Below are 19,247 nucleotides of genomic sequence, written 5' to 3' on the forward strand. Positions count from 1 at the left end.
TTAATAATATAGTAAAAGAGAAATTCAATCCATGAAATAATGAAATTATTAAAGCAAACATAAATATTATATTTTTATATCTGATATAAAATTATGAATATGAATCATATCTCATAAAAAAATAAATTAAAAATTATTAACAACTATTATTAAATTATCAGTTAATCAATAATTTTTTATATTTAATTAATCAGTAATTTTTATCTTTCTTTAGTTTCAGAATTTTATTGCTTTACAAGAAAACTATACCACTTGTACAACTAAGATTAATAATTTGATCAATGAAAATCTTCCTATATGTTACATCGGCTTCAAACTTTATAATGAAACCTTTCGTTTAAATGAACTTCAGCATATAGTAATCGCCTTATCTCGCTAACAAGGGTTCCCTATAACTTTCGTTCAACACTATTTAATATCGACACAAATGAAGTTAGCGATTTCAATCAAGATCATTTCATGGAACGTTTGTAAGGAGCTTCCCCACTCTTTGTGGATAAAGACAATTATAATCGCGAGAAGAAAAAGGTAAGGGTGGCGCCGTAGTGTCGCGAGTGTATCGATCACAAAGAATCGCCTAGGTACCTGTGATTCAGAGCAGCGGCCTGCCTCCCTCGGCTTGTAAGTGCTTGTACGTGGCCGGCCCTTTCTCTAGTTCGAGCATGAGGAGCCTCATGAAACATGGATCGAGAGTCGCCCTGGAAGGAGCTGCGGGAAAGAAGCCGACCGCCTGCCGTGCGGTTGCCGATCATCGACGATAGTGATGGGATTAATACTCTCACGTATCGTATCGAAAATCCGGTCAAACAAACTATATATTATTGTTTAAATCATAAGTAAGTATAGTATCGTTATTTAAATGAAAGCAATACTTTGATGAGATATTATGACATAAAACTGAAGAAGAAATATATAACGATTGTTATTATAGATGAAACCAAGTTAGGAAGAAGTTAGAAGAAAGAAAATTATGAAAATATAGATTAGACATATGAATCGAAGATACGTTCAGAAATAGGAAATATATCAGTATAAAAGTATGGAAATTCAGAAAAGAAATTTCAGAAGTAGAAATATGAATTTAGATATAGATATATAAGAATGCATAGAAAATTTTTGAAATATGAAAGAACGGAAATTTTGGAATTTTAACAACGAAGACTTGAAAATTACTGCAAACTGCTTGTCTGAACGCTTATGTTGAATGATTTTGCGATCAGTCCCATCACTAATCACCGATGTGACTACGCGGTTATTTTTCAAGCGGCTGTGCAAGAAGAGCTTCCTGGCGCTGTTGATTCACGGAAATTAGTGCCACCGCGGTGCGTGCTCTGAACATTACTTTGTAACTCGATATGCATTATGTAAAACCGGCGACTACCGCGTCGTAATTGTATCGTTTTGATAAGTAAGCTCGCACGCTTGTTTTCTCATCTCCGATTTTGTGATTTCACTTTATTTCTTGCGTTCATCCCCTATCTTTGCTTTCGATTCCACGTGAAAAAAAATACATTTCGATCGATTATTCACACAAATTTTTTCATCATTCTCGTTGTATGAGAAGTTAAATCTCATCGGTTGATAATTTATAATTTATAGTTTAAAAGAATTTATACTTTATTGATACTATAAAAACAATCTAGTAGAATAAAAAATCCTTTTAAGATTTCCTATTATCTCTTCCTTGTAGGATTGTAATAATGATTGAATTTTAATAGAATTGATCAACCATGACATTACAATTAGTTTATAGTGGATTGGATTTAGAGTGCATTAGAGATCGAATAATGCAAAACGCAATACATAACGAAAACTACGATATATAATAATAATCGTGTCTGTATTTAATGCGTTCTAGTACCAGGAAACTCACTTACGAACATATGTGATTGGAGATTATCGTAATCATACCGTGATTATTTCACCGGATTAACTCTTCTGTCGAATGGTTGGCCAGTATACGAATCCGTGAGATGTATTTAAAATGTATTTGTAAAACAATATAAATGCAAACATTATTAAGAGATTGAAATCATAATTTAAACTTTTGAAATTTAATCAAGGAAAGAAGTTTAATTATTTTAGAATAATTAAATATTTCTTTATTAAATTATTTAAAATATTATTACTGTTCTGTTACTCTATAAATTATAATAAATATTTCGAGAAGAGAGAAAACGGAGATGGGAAAACAAAGACGTACGAAGATTCTACGTGAATCAGAAGAAAATATTTGTCACGGATGATATATGTTGGTTGATATGGTTGATGATCGAAATCGGAGAGACAGGTCGCAGATTAAAAGGGCAAATAGAAAAGGCACAGCCTCTCTGCTTGATTACACGGCTCGTGAAGAGATATTTGTCTTGGAGATGAAATATGTGCGATGCAATTAGACCGGAACGTCTGTAGGAACTAGCTGTATGAAGAAGCAAACAGATGTCTTAAGAAATTCATCTAATCGAAATAGATAAATCGTATTTAGAATGTGAAAAGAATATGAAAATTGATAAAATACGTTTTACAAAGTAACTAAGATACATACAATTTGGCTATTTATACTTTCAGAACACTCTGCCTAATATGAAAATCATCTAGATATGATCATTATCAAAAGAATTTCCAATTTTATGAAATGTAATATTTTCACATGAATATTATACAAATAAGGATACAATCGTAAGAAATTGAATGATCAAGATCTTAATGGTATTTATTTATCAAAAATATACATAACTCTCATCGCAATAATTTTCTAACCATTCACATCTTTTGATTTCAGGTTCCTCAAATTTCCCATGGAAACTTTAAACCATCATTCACGGCTCCTTAAACTTTCGCCCTCAGCCGCGTTAATTCTCAAGTATTATCAATTCAAGAGCAGCTTCAGAGGCACTCGACGAAGTCATCAATAAACGATCATCCCTGTTTGGATCTATCTCGTCCTAGGATCCTTGTCTTGTCGATCGTTCGCGTGGATCCCATCGATCATCTTCGTCGTGTGGCGGCGAACGTTCGACGAAACCTGAAAAAAGGAGAATACACACGTGGTGTGTCCGATCCATGTAGAAAAAGGAGAGGAAAGGAAGAAATTGATCCTGCCTGTTGAATCCTCGTTACAAAATACTCGATACTCACAGGAGGTCGGCTTTCGTTCGAAACGGCTCTATCTTCATGCGAAACCATGGGAGAGGCAGGTGGCTCTGCGGCCATAAATGGGTGATGGACGACGTAACGATCTCTTCACTCTCTCGTATGGACGTCACAATTAGCCATCTACGTAGACACGGCTACGAACCAACAAACGTACCGAACAAACTGTCCTGTCTATCTGTTTGTCTATCGGATCTGTCGCTTGCGCGGCCAGCAGGAATTGCGTTCGTTCAATTAACGATAGACTCGATTAACTGTATTCCCTCCGGTGGTGAGCTGGCGCGAATATAAATTAGCGACTTCGATCGATTGTTTTGCCGTAGGTCCGGGAGAGATCGAGAAAGCAGGTGGCGACCGATCGCACGCATCCTGACTTTGAATCGGCGATTTGGAGTACTACTCAGATTTAGGGTGTAGAAGATTGATTCTTGCAAGGATGAGAATAATTGTAAGTGTAATTATAAGTGTAACGAAATTGTTGGAAAACAAGCAATTCATGTAGTTATCATCGAGTCTTCTCATTTGTATAAAGTAGATTAGAACGAGAGTTGTGATAATCGAAATTGATTAAAATATCATTTTAATGGAATTCTACATATGTATTTCAAAGGAATATTCATTTGTTAGATAGTCTTTTAATTTTTTATGTCTTTAGTAGACATTTTTAAGTTTAAAGGAAAAAAAAGTTCTCGGTGAGTTTTCAGTCAAGATTGTAAAGTGAAGTTTTCTTCACCGTGAATTTCACAATTAGTTTTATTCAGTGGAAAATACCCAACTTGACGCCATGGTCAAGAACCTAATTACCTGATTCTGAAAAAAGCTTCACGAAATTGAAGTTTCTAAACTACTACGTGTTAACATTATCAACAAAGTTGGTCACACTACAGCGAAACTTTTCTATTTTCATTAAATTGCTCTTTGATTCCCCGTGATCTTGCAGAAATCTTGTTGCCACGAAAATTAGGCTAAACTTAATTACTTAAACGCTAAAGAAGAAAGATTATCCTTTAAATCCGACTTTTTGGTGGATTAAAAAATTGAAATTGAGTTGGAGTATTTATAATTGAATGATAAAAATATGAAAAAATGGAGGAGAAAGAATATAAAAAAAAAAAAAAAAAAAAAAAAATAGAAAATGAAAGAGAATAAAATGTATTCACTTTTGACGAACTGAAATTTCGAGTAACGCCACGTGCTTTTGGTTCTGCACTTTTGACATTTCACGAGCTTTTCACCAACAGACAGCGATTTTCAATGGGATTGTCCTACGGAAAGAGAAACTTCAAAGGGAATGGTATTCGCAAATTGAGCGGAGTCAGTCGGAATACCTTTTTGTAGTTTCGTAAATGCAAAATTCGACACACGGCCAACAATGGGTGGAAAAGAGAATGGGAAGAAAAAAAGCAAGCAAAATCAAGATTGTGCAGTTACAATACGTAAGCTATGGTGTTGTCATTGAGAATTACTATTTCTTTATTATTATTTCTTTCCCTTTCTTTCTAAGAGATATTAAATAAATGAAAGATAAAATGGATGGAGTAGAGGAATTCAGGGAATAGTAAGTAAAAAAGAAACGTATACATTTCAAAGAAATTACCACTTACAAACGAAAATAAAATTGTTCAATTTTCAGGTTTCAAAATTACTCAACGACCCAAACAAAAAGGGAAAGAGAAATGTAGGAATTTCCTAGAAGAACCCGATCACAATCGAATTTCCTTTGCATCAATATTCGAAGGACTGTCTTCTTCGAGAGAATTGCTCCAATAAAATCCACGCGTATTCGTAAAAGTCGTTTCCTTTCTTTGAGCTTTCCGCGTGGAAAGCGTAGAGTTCCATCTGCTCGATGGCGAATAAAAATGAAAGGATTGTTCTTCGATGCTGTTTGATCGTTGCACGAGTCTCGCGCGCATTTCTTCGCTCGTCATCGAGTCTCAATAGTAAATGTGCGTGCGTCTCTAGTTGCCCAGATTCGTCGAAGAAACACAAATAGACTTGTCCATGGCACGCTTTTGTTCGTGTCCCGTGTGCACAAGTAATCATTGATTCGATTTTCTTGTTGGCCCTGTTACACACTTTTTCCGGATCGACACGAAACCCACGGTAGTAGTATCAAAGCTTAATCGAAAGTGCGTCCCTATGTTCGTTCACCGATTCAGCCGCAGTTCTTCTTTCTTTTTTCTTTTTTTTTCGATGAACAAGGAACAAGGCGTGAGCAAGTTTTTCACGCCATTTCGAAGAACAGTGCTGTAGATTGTAGCTCAGAGATTGAATTATTTACAGACCCGATCGGTTTGCTTCTGCCACCCGGAGAGTGTTTGATTCTACTTGTTAAAGTGAAGTCAGTAACGTTGGTATTGAAATATTAAATTTATAACTGTAATAATTTTATGCTTGATAGAGAGAGATGTTAAATGAAATTATTGTTAAAAAATTGGTGATGTTTGAAAAATTTTGATGATTTCATTAGGAATTACTATTAAATTCTAATTACTTAATTAAATAATAATAGATAGAAATTGTTAAGGAATATGGATATAATGGAGTATGGATGTAAATGATATTGATAATTGTTTATTATTTTTATTTCTTAAAATATACATATAATATAATTATAGAATATTTTAAAAAAAAAATCATGTGAAAAAATATTGGAAATTTACATATAATTGTCTTTAACAAATTAAGGTAAGTTTAATATTTTTAACAATATATATATTGTTTAATTTAAATTACTCAACTTCAAATTTCAAGAATTTAATTTCTTCTCCATTATAATTAAAGCTTCTTTCCCTTTAATCAGAGATTAGCCATCAGATCGTAAAGTTCTTGGACCACAATATCCCTTCAGAAGACGTCGTTAACCTCCTGTTTCGGTTTATCGTCGCGGAAGGCATAGGAGGAATCAGCTTTGATCCTGGGCAGGTTCCACGCGATTCCTGTCGGAGCCTTGGGCGATGAAGCACATCGTGGCTGCACCGTCAGAAAATTTCATGGGACTAGCACGATAGCAGAGATTGCGTAATAGAGATCACTTGGCAGAGGATCTGATCAAAGTTGAATCTCATTGGCTTTCGTTTCCGTGGTACCGACGAGGGAACTGCCTTGTCTCTGCTATGGAAATCCTAGATGGAAGAGATAAGGGACACAGAATAAAGATACAAGTTTTTGAGGAGTAATGATATTGACCACGAGTAGATTGTATTAAGATTTCTGAACTCTCTTAAGCGTGATAATTGGATAATTTTGATAATAATGGTAAATATCTTTTTATTTTATTTCTATTTTATATTATTTTTACTTTATTATATATTTTTAAATTTGTATAAATACTAAGACATTTTACAATTATGAGAAAGTAAAATTTTATTAACTTAATTATTTACTTAAATTAAAAATAAACCAAACTATTATAAATTAAAAGGCGTGGACGAACTCTAATGATAAAGTTTAATGATAACTTGTAGCTTTTTACAATATGTCCTAATATTTTAGTATCAGTGAGAAGATAATTTGTTTCATTTAAATTTCATTAGAATTTAAAATATCTTATTTTCATTCTAATTGATTTGAGAATTATAATAAAATTTATTAAAGCAATATTCATAGTGGGAATTATTTTTATTAATGGCAAGTAAGGATGAATGGTTCAAAGGCAAATAGTAATAAATTAATTACTATATACATAATAATATTGATAGCCAAGTATATTTAGCCATTCATCATAATTTATGCCATTATATAATCTGGTTTACTTATGAATATTTATTAGTAAAATTATATTTATCCTTTCTATAAATCTTTAGCATTTATACATAGAAAAGTGTAAAATAGAATAGAGTACGTAATGAAATATAAATATAAGATTAATTTTACGATTTATCTTTGAATATCTAGATTATACGGATCGAATCTAACGTGTGAAAGCTGAAGAAGTGAATTCTCAAAATTGTTAACGAAAGGAGTTACGTGGGAAAGAAGCATAAGTGCTCAGATTTCCAGAAGAGGACTAGATTTTATAAAAGACGTTACATAGATCAAGGATATTTTTCATCAACCACCAGTTGCCCGTTTGTGTTCTCTCGTTCCTCGATTATACATTTTGCTACATGACTTAAAACCTGGTCAGAGGTTGTTCCAGTTACGCTTTAATAATGGTAATATTTCCTGAGCATCGTGTGCCGTGTCATGTATTATGAGAAGCCAAGATTTCGCGTCAAAACATATATCTTAAAAATTAATTAAAATGGCGGATACGACCACGTTGAATCATTTAAGAATATTATTGGAGAAGAGGAAGATGAACAATGAAAAAGGAAAATTTCGAGATCTATTTGGGAAGAAACGTGAAATTTCATGCGCAATTTCATACGCGAAAGAAAACAGAGAATAAACAGAAAATCGTATTACCAAGTAAAATGATTTTGAAACGGAATAACGTTCTCCATTGAGATGCGGAAATACCGTACAAATAACCGAGATGTTTGCATAGAAGGGGGACACCGGGCGAAACTCATCTTTTCAGATGTTTCCCAGTACACCGATAGTCGTGGTCGAGAGGAATGAATTAAAAAAGAAACCATAGAGACAGGCCGAGAGAGTGAAAGAGACGAGGAAAGGAAAGAAAAAGTAAGAACCTGTGGGAAGAAGACAACAAACGTCTATTCATATCTTCGAGCAATGAATTGAGTTTGAGTTGCGCAACATAAAGATTGCAATAAAATAACGAAGATTTTAATTGTTTCCTTAATTTAAAGTGTCACTGGCAATATAATTAAATGTGCTAAATTTAATTTCATAATATAAATATTATCTATATATATATATATTATGAGCAATTTTTCTTTTACATTAAAAAACTTAAAATATTCCAATAATTATAGAAAATAATCAAAGAACTCTATATTTTACCATCATGGATCAATTATCACAATTACTCAATCGTATTTTTCAAAGAGGCTAACGAAAAACACTAAAAGTCATTACTTAAATAATATATGGAAGAAAATTTTAATTAATCGTGAAGAGAATTTTCGTAATAATTCATAAATAAAAAGTACACGAATAAAAAAGCATTAACAAGTGGTAATCCAATAATGCAGCAAATTTTAAAACTTCTTCAACCTGACTTCTTACGTCACAGAGAACGCATCCTCGCACCTAGAAGTATGTTTGCAAAGGGACAGAGGAAGATGCATCCTACGCGGAGGTGGCTGAAGATAAGGAGAGAAGGGACACAGGCTGGGGTTCGAGAGGCGGGGGAGAAGAAAAACGAAAAGCAGGAAGAGGACACCGCAGTGAGAGGCGGAGGAGGCTGGCCATACCGAGGAGGGCAGAGTGCGTTTAAGCGTCCGCTGGACGAGGAGGAAACGAACGTAGGATGATAAGAAAAAGAAAAGGTTCGGAGGTGAACAAAAGGAGGTAGTGGCCCGAGAGGTGAGCAAGTGCATCATATCCGGGAGAGAAGGAATAAATTCGGCAACGATGCTTGCTTAACGACGAAGAAAATTGGAGAATGGAGAGACAGAATAAATCTGGATAATTTTTGCTTAGCAATATGATTCTTTTATTTTAAACAAGTGTTTAAATAAATTTTAAATGATAAAATAATGGAAGGAAAAAATATTGAGATTCATCAGAAGAAAAATTTTAACAATATGACATGTTTTACAAATAATAAGAAGGAAATGCTTTATTAGAATTTTAAATTAATCGAGTGAGTCAACGATAATACACGTTGAACGTCACGATAAACGCCACTTTGTCATACTGCTCGATTACTTTCATTTTTCAAATATTGCTTCGTTCAAATTCAATCCAACCAAAAAGTCACATATTTCCCTCGCATGTTTCGACGATCTGATTTAAACCAATCGAATAGAATCGTGAATAATACAAGTAAAAGATCGATCTGAAACAACTTCTTTACGAACCACGTGGAGAAAATCATACGCTTACCGACAGTGAGGCAGTAAGGAAGAAGAGGAACTCAGCGTTTAAACATACGCTGAGCGATCGGTTAAAATGAAATGAAAGGTGGAGAAGAAGGCGCGAGGAAGTCGGTGGTTGGGCGCTAACGTAGTCGAACGAAGAAGATAAATAAGGAATGTATAAGGCGTGCAAGAAACGAGAAAATTGACATTCCAATCTCGCGGAAAATAGTATGCACGCGAAGAGTGGAAAGGAAGAGGGAAAAAAAAAAAAAAAAATGCGTGTGGAGCAGAGAGCGGATGGAGGAAGGAAGAGGGTCAAGGAGGCGGAGATGAGATGAGAAAAGAAGAAATGGAACGGCGAATCGTTCAGCGGACGAGGAAGAGAGGAGTCTGCCGGAGTAAAGGAAACGGGTATCGCGAAGTGGAGGAAGAAGAAGAAGAAGAAGAAGAAGAAGAAGAAGAAGAAGAGGAAGAAGAAGAGGAAGAAGAAGAAGAAGAAGAAGAAGAGGAAAGAAGGGAGGCAAGGTAAAAGGGAGAGGAGGCGAGGGGACGAGGTCTGGGTTGGGTAAGGTGAGGGCTCCTACGGGTGAGTACCACTCACTTCATTGACTCGTGCGTACGCCCGCACGTCTGTCAGTCCATCCTCACTCACTCGATCCTCGCTTGGTCTCGTAGCCATTCTAACGGAGGCCACAGTTCCCTGCTTCGAGTTGCACGTTTACCTCGTCCTCGTCCTCGACGTGGTAACGTACACGGCCACAGGCGTGAAGTCGAGGCCGACGTCAATAACGTGCTTCCTCTTTTTTCTCGATCGACGACCGAGGGAATCGTGGTGTCGTGATCATTCAGAAAATCTATCTTCGCGGGTGGATGTCGGCCGGCAGCAAGAACAGGATGATTCTGGGCAGCCTGGGAGGAATCCTCGCTGTCCTCCTGCTCGTCGAGATCTCGTGGACCAGGGCCAAACCTCAACAGATCAAACCTGGTGAGTGGTTTTCTTTTTTTCTTCTTTTTTTCCCCCCTCCCCCAACAAATTTCGTTATCCGCCTCGCAACATACAATCGATCGATCTTCCAATCCAATGGAAACGTCAATTTCTTTAATAATTTCGAGTTTAAGAATTATATTCAAAAAATTCCGTTTTATCGCCAAACTTTAATCTATGATTTAATAATACTTTGATCAAAGAGAATTGCTCAATCGTCTCGAAAACATTTTTCTCTCAAGAACATATATATATATATATATATATATACGTAACATATTTCATACTTGCGAATTCTTTATCGCGTTTCGAAGGATTAATTAAAACGCGGCGGATCCGTAACGAGGGAAGTAATACTTCCTCCTTCATTACGGTTTATCGTTAGCGATCAAGCCGTGATGAAAAAAAAGAAAGAAAGGAAAAAAAGGAAATGAGAAACAAAGAGACGCGATGCCATTGTTCGAGGTGTTATATCGATCGATTCTTTCGAAGAAGAAAGTCCGATGATCGGTATCATCGACAGATGTCAGAAACGAAAGCACGCGTACACACATGCGCGTCGTCGTCGTCGTGGGAGCATTCGAAACGCGGCATTGTTCGATCCGTGGATCGTCTATTGCGCAATTCCACCGGATCAGGGTTAACGTACCGGCACGATTACGTTAACCATTCGCGGAACGATCGATCGATCATGATCGATCGTGTTCGAATTCTTTTTTCTTTTTTCTTTTCGCATGGAAACGTGGCCCGTTTCGAGTGCCTACTACCTGACCGGCAGGGTGGTCCAAGCGTTGGATATCTAATCTGGCGAACGGAAGTCGCTTTGTGCGGCAGAGAAAGATACGCTTTTGAGCAGAGTAGTTTGTTCCTCGCCTACTTCGATAATGATGTTCGAGATTGTATCTCGAGATTCAAGCCCAATATTTTTTGTCCCACTTTCGACTTGAACGTGTTCCTTTTGAACGAGGAGGAGGAGGAAGTTTTTAACGCGCAGATAATTTGCTTCGAGTCCGTTGTTTTTCAAATCCGTTTTTCGAAGATAAGCAACAAGGTAATATCAGGAAGTCTTTTTTCTTTTTTTTATTTAATGTATCTCTCATTTAATGATATGAATCTATATTAATCGAATTAAGAAGATACTCAATTCTAATTCAATTAATTCAACCGATTACCTACAAAGAATTTCATTTCTATATTTTTTTTATTCACGTATAAATTATTAAACATCCGTAAAGTTTTCAACATTATCAATAATTCGCATCTCGACACGATCTAATACGTTTAACTTTCTGCAACATTCGAGCGCAATAAAATTTCAATGTTATCAATAATTATATATCCATAAGTAACGCTTAAATTTAATCCATTTTCCCTGTTCCAACAACCAATCGACGATTATTATTAATTAATGGAAATTTATTCAAATAACCGATGCGAATGGACGCATCTTTCTTTCTCCTCGTGTGTACACACTACCTCCTCGAACTTTCGCCTCCAATAACGATCGAACAGAGAGACACCGCGTGCAGTTAAGCATCGCGAACGACCAAGAAGTAGTTTGCACTGGGTCCAGCCGAAAGGAGTTTACGTTACCTTACGAGCAGACCGCACGCTTTCGGCCGCCTTATACGTGAATGCCCTAAGAACTTTAGCTGTATCTCGCCCTGCACGTTTGTCCCCCTTCCGGAATTATTGTCTCGGGACCGAGTCTAACTCGCGGCCTCGCTCGTTTCAAACTTCTTCGCGGCGAGAAATAATATTTCAAGGCGTTCGCAGGCTCGAGGGGCGGGCTCGTGTAAATGGAGGAATATATATATATATATGTATAAAACGGAGGAACAACGAATGGAATTTTGTAAATTATCGTCAGGTCAAGTTATGGGTTGTTGGAAATCGATTGATTGTTTGACTTTCGACCGTGTTGGATTGTCTCGAGGAATGCGTTCTGTCCTCGGGGGAAAACATTGCGAAACTTTTCGATTTTAATCGAAAGATAAGGGATTGTTGTTTGAATGTTTTGTTGGATGTTTAATAATCAATTGAAAATCGTTCGATGGATCATTGTTGAACCGAGCAACTCGAGAAGCTTCAACAATGAGTTTTTAATATACATTGTTGGATCGTTGGAAGAGATCTTTTTGAAGATCAAGGAGAGGAATCGATTTTTTGCCATTGGCATTTCTTCATTCTTTCGATATAGAAGATCACACGTTTTCATATCGGTTCGACATCTCGATCTCTTGCGTTCCATTGTCCTGCCGATCTATGTGTGCCATCGCGAGTATAGCAAGAAACATCCGGAATTAATTTTCACCAGAATCACAACCGTTGTACATCCATCGAAATTTTAAAAAAAATCAACTTTCCTTCGAGGAAGGAAAAAAATTGAGAATACGACCAATCACCACCGATTAATTGATTCAAAGAGAAATCCTCCTCTTTTCAAAACGAGAAGTCCTCTTTTCAAAGAAGTCCTCCATCAGAATCGTAGATATTTTTTTTTTCCTTTCTTTTTTTAAACATCACCCGTCATCCACCGAAATCCATCAGGCTCCACTCGATCTTTCGCGAGATTCCACGCCACGTTTTTCCGTCCAATTATCTCTCTCTCTCTCTCTCTCTCTCTCTCTCTCTCTCTCTCTCTCTCTCTCTCTCTCNCTCTCTCTCTCTTTCTCTCTCTCTCTCTCTCTCGATCGATCGATCGAATTAGATCTTCGGTCCATCTCTCTCTCTCTCTCCTTCTCTTTTTCTCCCTCGAATATTCGGTCGAATTCGATGGCGAATGAATCTTACATGCTACGTCCAAGCCAGGCCGGGGTCTATATATCATTTCTTGGTCGGAAAACTGTAGCAGGATAGCCTTCTTTCCACTTTCCAAACCGATTCAACGCCAAATGGCGGATACGCGGCTGGTCCACCGATATGGAACCTATTCCGGTTTATTGGAGATGGCGTATGCAGCCCAAACATCTGGCTCCCGCGAGATATATTTCCGCGATCCGAGAAGATTCCGCCGGATGTTTCGCACCAGTTAGTTTTTAAGGTGGATTTTATTCGTGGCGAAGGAATGGCTGATTGATTTCACGAGATAAAGTTCTTCTTGTAGGAGGAGGGGGAGGGGTATTAGCGGAGGAGATATTTGCCTTGTTTCGAGGAGGATCACGATCTTTCGATTTATCAGATGGAATAGATGCAGTCTTTGTTTATGGATATTTTTTAGGTGATCGATACTCGTGTGAAACAATTTGTTTGAATCAAATTGATTAAGAAAATCGAAGTATGGTAGAAATTTGCCTCGATCATTTTGAAATTGTCGATATCTAAACGTAAAATCTTTTTCACCGGGTTCAGCAGTTTTTCCATCTCCCTCTTTAACTTCCTTTTCTGCAAGCCCAAGAAGTTTTAATGGACACCGTGAGATAAATTATGTCGACATTCGGGATAATTAGAGAGGTCGTGTATCGTGGCACGTGCTCATCTCCGTTTTCTCCATCGATCTTCCAGCTTCTGCGACGATCCACCCTTCTCTCCTCCTCCTCCTCCTCCTCCTCCTCTTTCCACCGATTCGTATGCTCCATTTACCCCTCATAGTTCTTGCAACGTTTCCGACAGGTTTGACTTTAAAAGAAGTCGTATTAAAATTCTCTTCACACTTTGGAAATTTACAAGTTTCCAACCGTTGAGCAATCGTATACGTAGAAAAGTCAATCTTTCTCGCGAGAATCAAATCGGAAAATTGTTTGAAACTTTTGAAATTTCTTTTCTTTTCTTTTCTTTTCTTTTCTTGTTTTTTTTTTTGTCTGGTTAGTCTAGTTTTCATTCATCCATTCATAGTTATCCATTCATAGTTCAACTTCGTTTCTTTTTTTTCAACTCTAATATAGAGAAATCTAATTCCTCGGCTATGAACTATTCAAAAAAGATTTGAAATTTTTTCATTGTAAATGTTTATTATGCAAATGTATATTTTTAAAAAGGGACATCGATTAAACGTTTGCTTCATGTTCCTCGATGTTCCTCCCCCTCCCTCGATTCGATCATTTAAAAGTATTTTTTCGAGATAAGAAAAAAGAAATATAAAAATTCGCTTGAAAGAGATTCAAAAATAAACGTTTCATTCTATTCAATTAAAGACTCGATTTCCCTACAGAAGGTTAAATCAGTTCAATCCCCTTAAAAGATATATATCAACCCACTACAAGACAAACAGTAGAATTCAGAGACAAAGTAAACTTCTCTCAGAAATAGCAGGAATATTCAAACCTTCTTCCTCCACCATTTGTTCCTTACTTGACGAAAGATTACAATTTACAACCACCCCCATAAAAGCGAAAAATCCTCTCGAAGTCGAGAAAAGTCAAAAGCTGAAAAAGAAACTCACCCTTCAAAATGCAGATCACCAAAAAAAGCATTTAAGCATACATAAAATCTACTCTCTATAAGATAACGTTCGAACGCCATCGTTCTCAGCCCTTAGGTGAAGAGAATTTTCGAGTTGGCCAGCTGGCGTCGAAAACGAGCTTTCCATCTTAATTAACGTACTCTTCTCCTTGTCACGGTTCTTCGATAGAGGGCACTTGTGGCGCTAATGCAGCCAGACGACCGCCGTTTCTTGCAATCCGTGTCGCACAAGACAAAGCATATAATACGAACCGAACCCTTTTTCGTTCAGAATCCCCTTGACCCGGTTTTTCTGCTTAACCTCGAATAAAAAGGGGACCTTTGGTCAGTTCCCTCTCTCCTAGAACAATCCTGTGGAAATGTATGGATTGAGATTAAGTTAAATAATCGACAAGTATTTGATAAGAAAAGGGATCCTTGGCCAGTTCTCCCCCTCCTAGAACAATCCTGTGGAAAGATTCTTGGTCAGTTTGCTCTTCTTAGAACAATCTTGTGGAAATGTATGGATTGAGATTAAGTTAAATAATTTGTAGTATTTGAGGAGATAAGAAAAGGGATCCTTGGCCAGTTTTCTCTTCTTAGAACAATCCTGTGGAAATGTATGGATTAAAATTAAGTTAAATAATTTGTAGTATTTGAGGAGATAAGAAGAGGGATCCTTGGTCAGTTTCCCCTCTCTAGAACAATCCTGTGGAAATGTATGGATTGAGATTAAGTTAAATAATTTGTAGTATTTGAGGAGATAAGAAAAGGGATCCTTGGCCAGTTTTCTCTTCTTAGAACAATCCTGTGGAAATATATGGATTAAGATTAAGTTAAATAATCGACAAGTATTTGATAAGAAAAGGGATCCTTGGTCAGTTTCCCCTCTCTAGAACAATCCTGTGGAAATGTATGGATTGAGATTAAGTTAAGTAATTTGTAGTATTTGAGAAGATAAGAAAAGGGATCCTTGGCCAGTTTTCTCTTCTTAGAACAATCCTGTGGAAATATATGGATTAAGATTAAGTTAAATAATCGACAAGTATTTGATAAGAAAAGGGATCCTTGGTCAGTTTCTCTTCCCTAGAACAATTCTGTGGAAATGTATGGATTAAGATTAAGTTAAATAATCGACAAGTATTTGATAAAAAGAATCCTTGGTCAGTTTCTCCTCCCTAGAACAATTCTGTGGAAACGTATGGATTAAGATTAAGTTAAATAATCGGCGAGTACTTGAGGAGATAAGAAAAGGGATCCTTGGATGGAAACGTATGGATTAAGATTAAGTTAAATAATCGGCGAGTAAGAAAAACGGTTGTCGAGGGAGGAGAGTTGGTTAAGTGGAGGAGATTTTTGACTCGAAAGAATCCTTTTTGGAGGATTTTTTGACGGAGGAATAGAGACGAAAGTGAATATTATCTTCAAAAGCAATGAAAGAATACTGGTCCCAATAAGTGATCCTTTTCAAGTTCGACTTTCGCGTATCGTTTATCCCTCTTCTTATCGCAAACGTTTAACGATACGTATCGATAATACGCACCCCTTTTCGAGGCCGTTCCCGAACGCTTATCTGACAATTTTTCGCTCCAAATAACATCGCTGACGCGAGCCAAGATAATAATATGAAATGACTCGCGCCAATTCGTTTGAACGGAAACAGTCGGAATAAGACTGCGGAGAGGAAAGAAGAAAAAAGAAAAAAGAAAGAAAGAATAATGGCGTCCTTGGTCCCGTTCGAGCGTGTTCCAATTAATAACTCCAACTTTTGAACTGGTTCTCAACGATAATTAACAATTTGAAAGGAGTCCCTTTTCACTTTTCTCGATCTGTTGGCGGCCGTCACCCAACATCCGGGATCGGTGGAATGGAAATTGTCCATTTTCACGAGAAAGAAAAGTAGCCGGGGCCGGTTTCGCGGCCTCTATGACGCAAATATTGAATCGAAAGCCGCCGGCTTCGGCCTTTCCACGGCTCATTCATGCCAGATTAAATTTTAATCGAACACTAGGCCGAACACTGCCTGTCATCTTGCCAGCTTTTGGCCACGTTCCATCGCGGCCGTTTCGTTGTTAACCCGTCTAACCGGAATCGAATCTTTGGAGCTTTGCAATTGAAACGAGGCGCTATTAATTGGAATCGTAGAGGAGGAAACGGGTAGCACGGAGGTGGTGTCGGTTCGTTTGAAATTGAAATGATTTTAAATCGAGATTGTAAAATAGATTTTTTTACGAATTAATTAAAATTTAAGGATATCTATTGTACCCTTTTTTTAAGAGACCTCGTATCGTCCCTTAATTCGGGATCTATTAATTTCTTTCATGTCAGAATTCGAAATCATCGATAATAACAGATTACACGGTGCATCGAATCAACAAATCAAGGCCGACGCCTCTCAAACGACGCTGTTCAAACGACGTTGCTCAAATTACAAAATATCGGGATCGAGAATTTCATCGTTCAGGATGACGAATCATCACGATCCCCAAACGATCTTGCATTCCCCTCCCCTCTTCGGAACGAAATGAGCTGTGAAAATTCCACAGAGGTAACCGGTGTCATTACAGCGGTGTCTGGCGTGCAACGAACGTACATACAGACGACAACGAAAAAAAGAAGAAGAAAAAAAGATGAGGAAAAGAAAAAAAAGGAAGCGTGGAAATCGCGGTGATTTCCTGGTGCTCCACGGACACCCGGTATATGCCTGCTGCGCCCAGGCTAATTACCCGTACCGAGAACACATAATAATGGCAGCTAGTGGAGGGTCGGCCTGGAAAAACTAGTACAAAGTCGTGTCTCCTCTGTGTTCTCCGCGGCCTCAAACCTCCTCGTCACACAGTCGTGAATGAGCTCGGTTCTTGTCCACCTCTCTGACTAAATACCAGTCGATGTCGGCTCTCATAGGCGTCGATCCGAACTCGCGTTGTTCACCCTCCACCTTGAGAATCTCGCACGGTTCTTCTTTCACTCCATGTATTCCGATGATTTCCCACACGAATTTTTCTTTCAATCGTTTAACTCTTTCCGTGACGAATATTTCTCTCAGCATTGTTGATTATTTTTAAGAAGATTTGTTGAAATGTTACATTTTTATGAGACGTATCCTTTTATGAGAGTTAAACATATGCTAAAGTCTTTTTAGTCTTGAGTCTTTCAGTTGGATTAGGAGTAAATTAGAACGATTTAGAGCTAGAAGTAGAGCTTAGAGCTTAGAGCTAGTAATCTTAAAAATTAATCCTAACCTAAAATTATCGTCTCTTGTTTCTTAATATTTACAGATTATATATATAGGCACAAATTATCGATCGATTAATAAGCATAAAAATTAACGTAACAAATATTCGTTTCCACTCGTTTTTTTCACTCCTGTGTTCCATTTCTTCGAATTAAAAAACCGATACGAAATTTTCGTTCGCAATTCGGGATAGAACGGAATAGTCGCGTTCATAGGAAAAGCATAATCGTAGACAACGCGTCCATCATCCGATTGTGCGATTCGCTAAATTTGTAACACGTTTCGCCTCTATTAATTATTATATTAATTATCTACGTATCGGCTCGACCGTCAACACGCGCCTACGAATTAATAATTAAATGTATTCCGGTTGCGCGCGATCGGAACCCTCCCCGCCGAATTAATTTTCAACGTCGAAAACGCCTAACGTCACGTAAACGGCTTCCGGCCCATTCGATCGTGCGCAATTAACGTGATCAAAGCTTTATGAATCATTAAACCGGACTCGTCCAACGTTTTAACCGTCCGCCTGTGTCGCGACGATCGATCAGCTTGTACAAATCTGCTTTCCCTTGCCCCCCCTCTCTTCTCCCTCAGCGAGTATTCGGGGGTTTTATATTATATTTAATTTGAAAAAATCTCTGGATGATAGAATATCGAAGAATATTTTGGGGGGCGGAGATGGAATTTATTTAAAACTTGCAGAGATTCGAAGGGATTCGAAGGTATCGATCTTCAAATGTTTTTGAAAGTTTTGTGTAAAAGTATAATTTAATGTTATAGGAATATAGAAGATAGATGTCTCTGGTGGAAGTGTAATTTTAATAACGGTATATATATACACTTTTCGATTCTCATCCTCGATTTCATCCCTTCCGTATGAAATTTATTTCCTCCTGGGAATTTTTCCATTCTTTTAATCATATAATCCATTTATAAGGAACTAAATCGATGGGATAGTTTATAAAGGAAAGATTTTTAGATTGGAACAGTTTTGATCTAAATTTCATCCCCTCCTCGTTCCCGAAACAAATAAATATTATACGATAAGTATGTAGATAGAAAATTCGATAGTGGAAAAATCAAATGTATAAACACTTCGAAGTCCAAGTAACGAAGATTTGTCGATTTTACGATAAAAGTTTACGTAAAATCGCCGTTATCGTTATATATAATCTGCATCGTAAAATATCGAAACGGGTACTGACTGGGTTTCGATTCGTTGCGAGACGAGCACCCGATCGAAATCGATCCGAAATCGGCCGTTTTTCCGCTCGTTTCCGCGTGAATCCCTCTCGTTTACCGGAATATAAAATCCAAGCCGACCGATCCAATTAACCTGATGCGTATTAAAGGCGACCGCCTTCTTTAAATTCGCCCTGTGTAACGTGAAAACGCAGATGGACTATTTATAAATCTGTCGGTTTCCGTCAAGAAGACGGCCGTGATTAAGATTCAATCGGCGACGAATCGGTCGGCGAGTCAATTAAATCGGTTCGCCTCCTTGGCCTATGACAATTGGATTGTGGAGCATTGAAAATGGAAAATCGGAAAAATTCGA

The 19,247-nt window shown here is 37.3% G+C and overlaps 1 protein-coding gene across 1 annotated transcript in view; it reads left to right on the forward strand.

The window, feature by feature from the left end:
- The first annotated feature begins 9,701 nt into the window (after nt 1–9,701).
- Nucleotides 9,702–19,247, forward strand: part of LOC122712665 — a 47,215-nt gene continuing 37,669 nt past the window's right edge. Inside the window, exon 1 of the mRNA XM_043932472.1 lies at nt 9,702–10,071. Within this exon, the coding sequence (XP_043788407.1) occupies nt 9,957–10,071 (115 nt within the window). The 5' untranslated portion in view covers nt 9,702–9,956. The remainder of the gene's footprint in view (nt 10,072–19,247) is intronic.

Source organism: Apis laboriosa, unplaced genomic scaffold, assembly GCF_014066325.1.
Source record: "Apis laboriosa isolate Shangri-la unplaced genomic scaffold, ASM1406632v1 scaffold204_cov149, whole genome shotgun sequence".
NCBI classification, from domain to species: Eukaryota; Metazoa; Arthropoda; class Insecta; order Hymenoptera; family Apidae; genus Apis; species Apis laboriosa.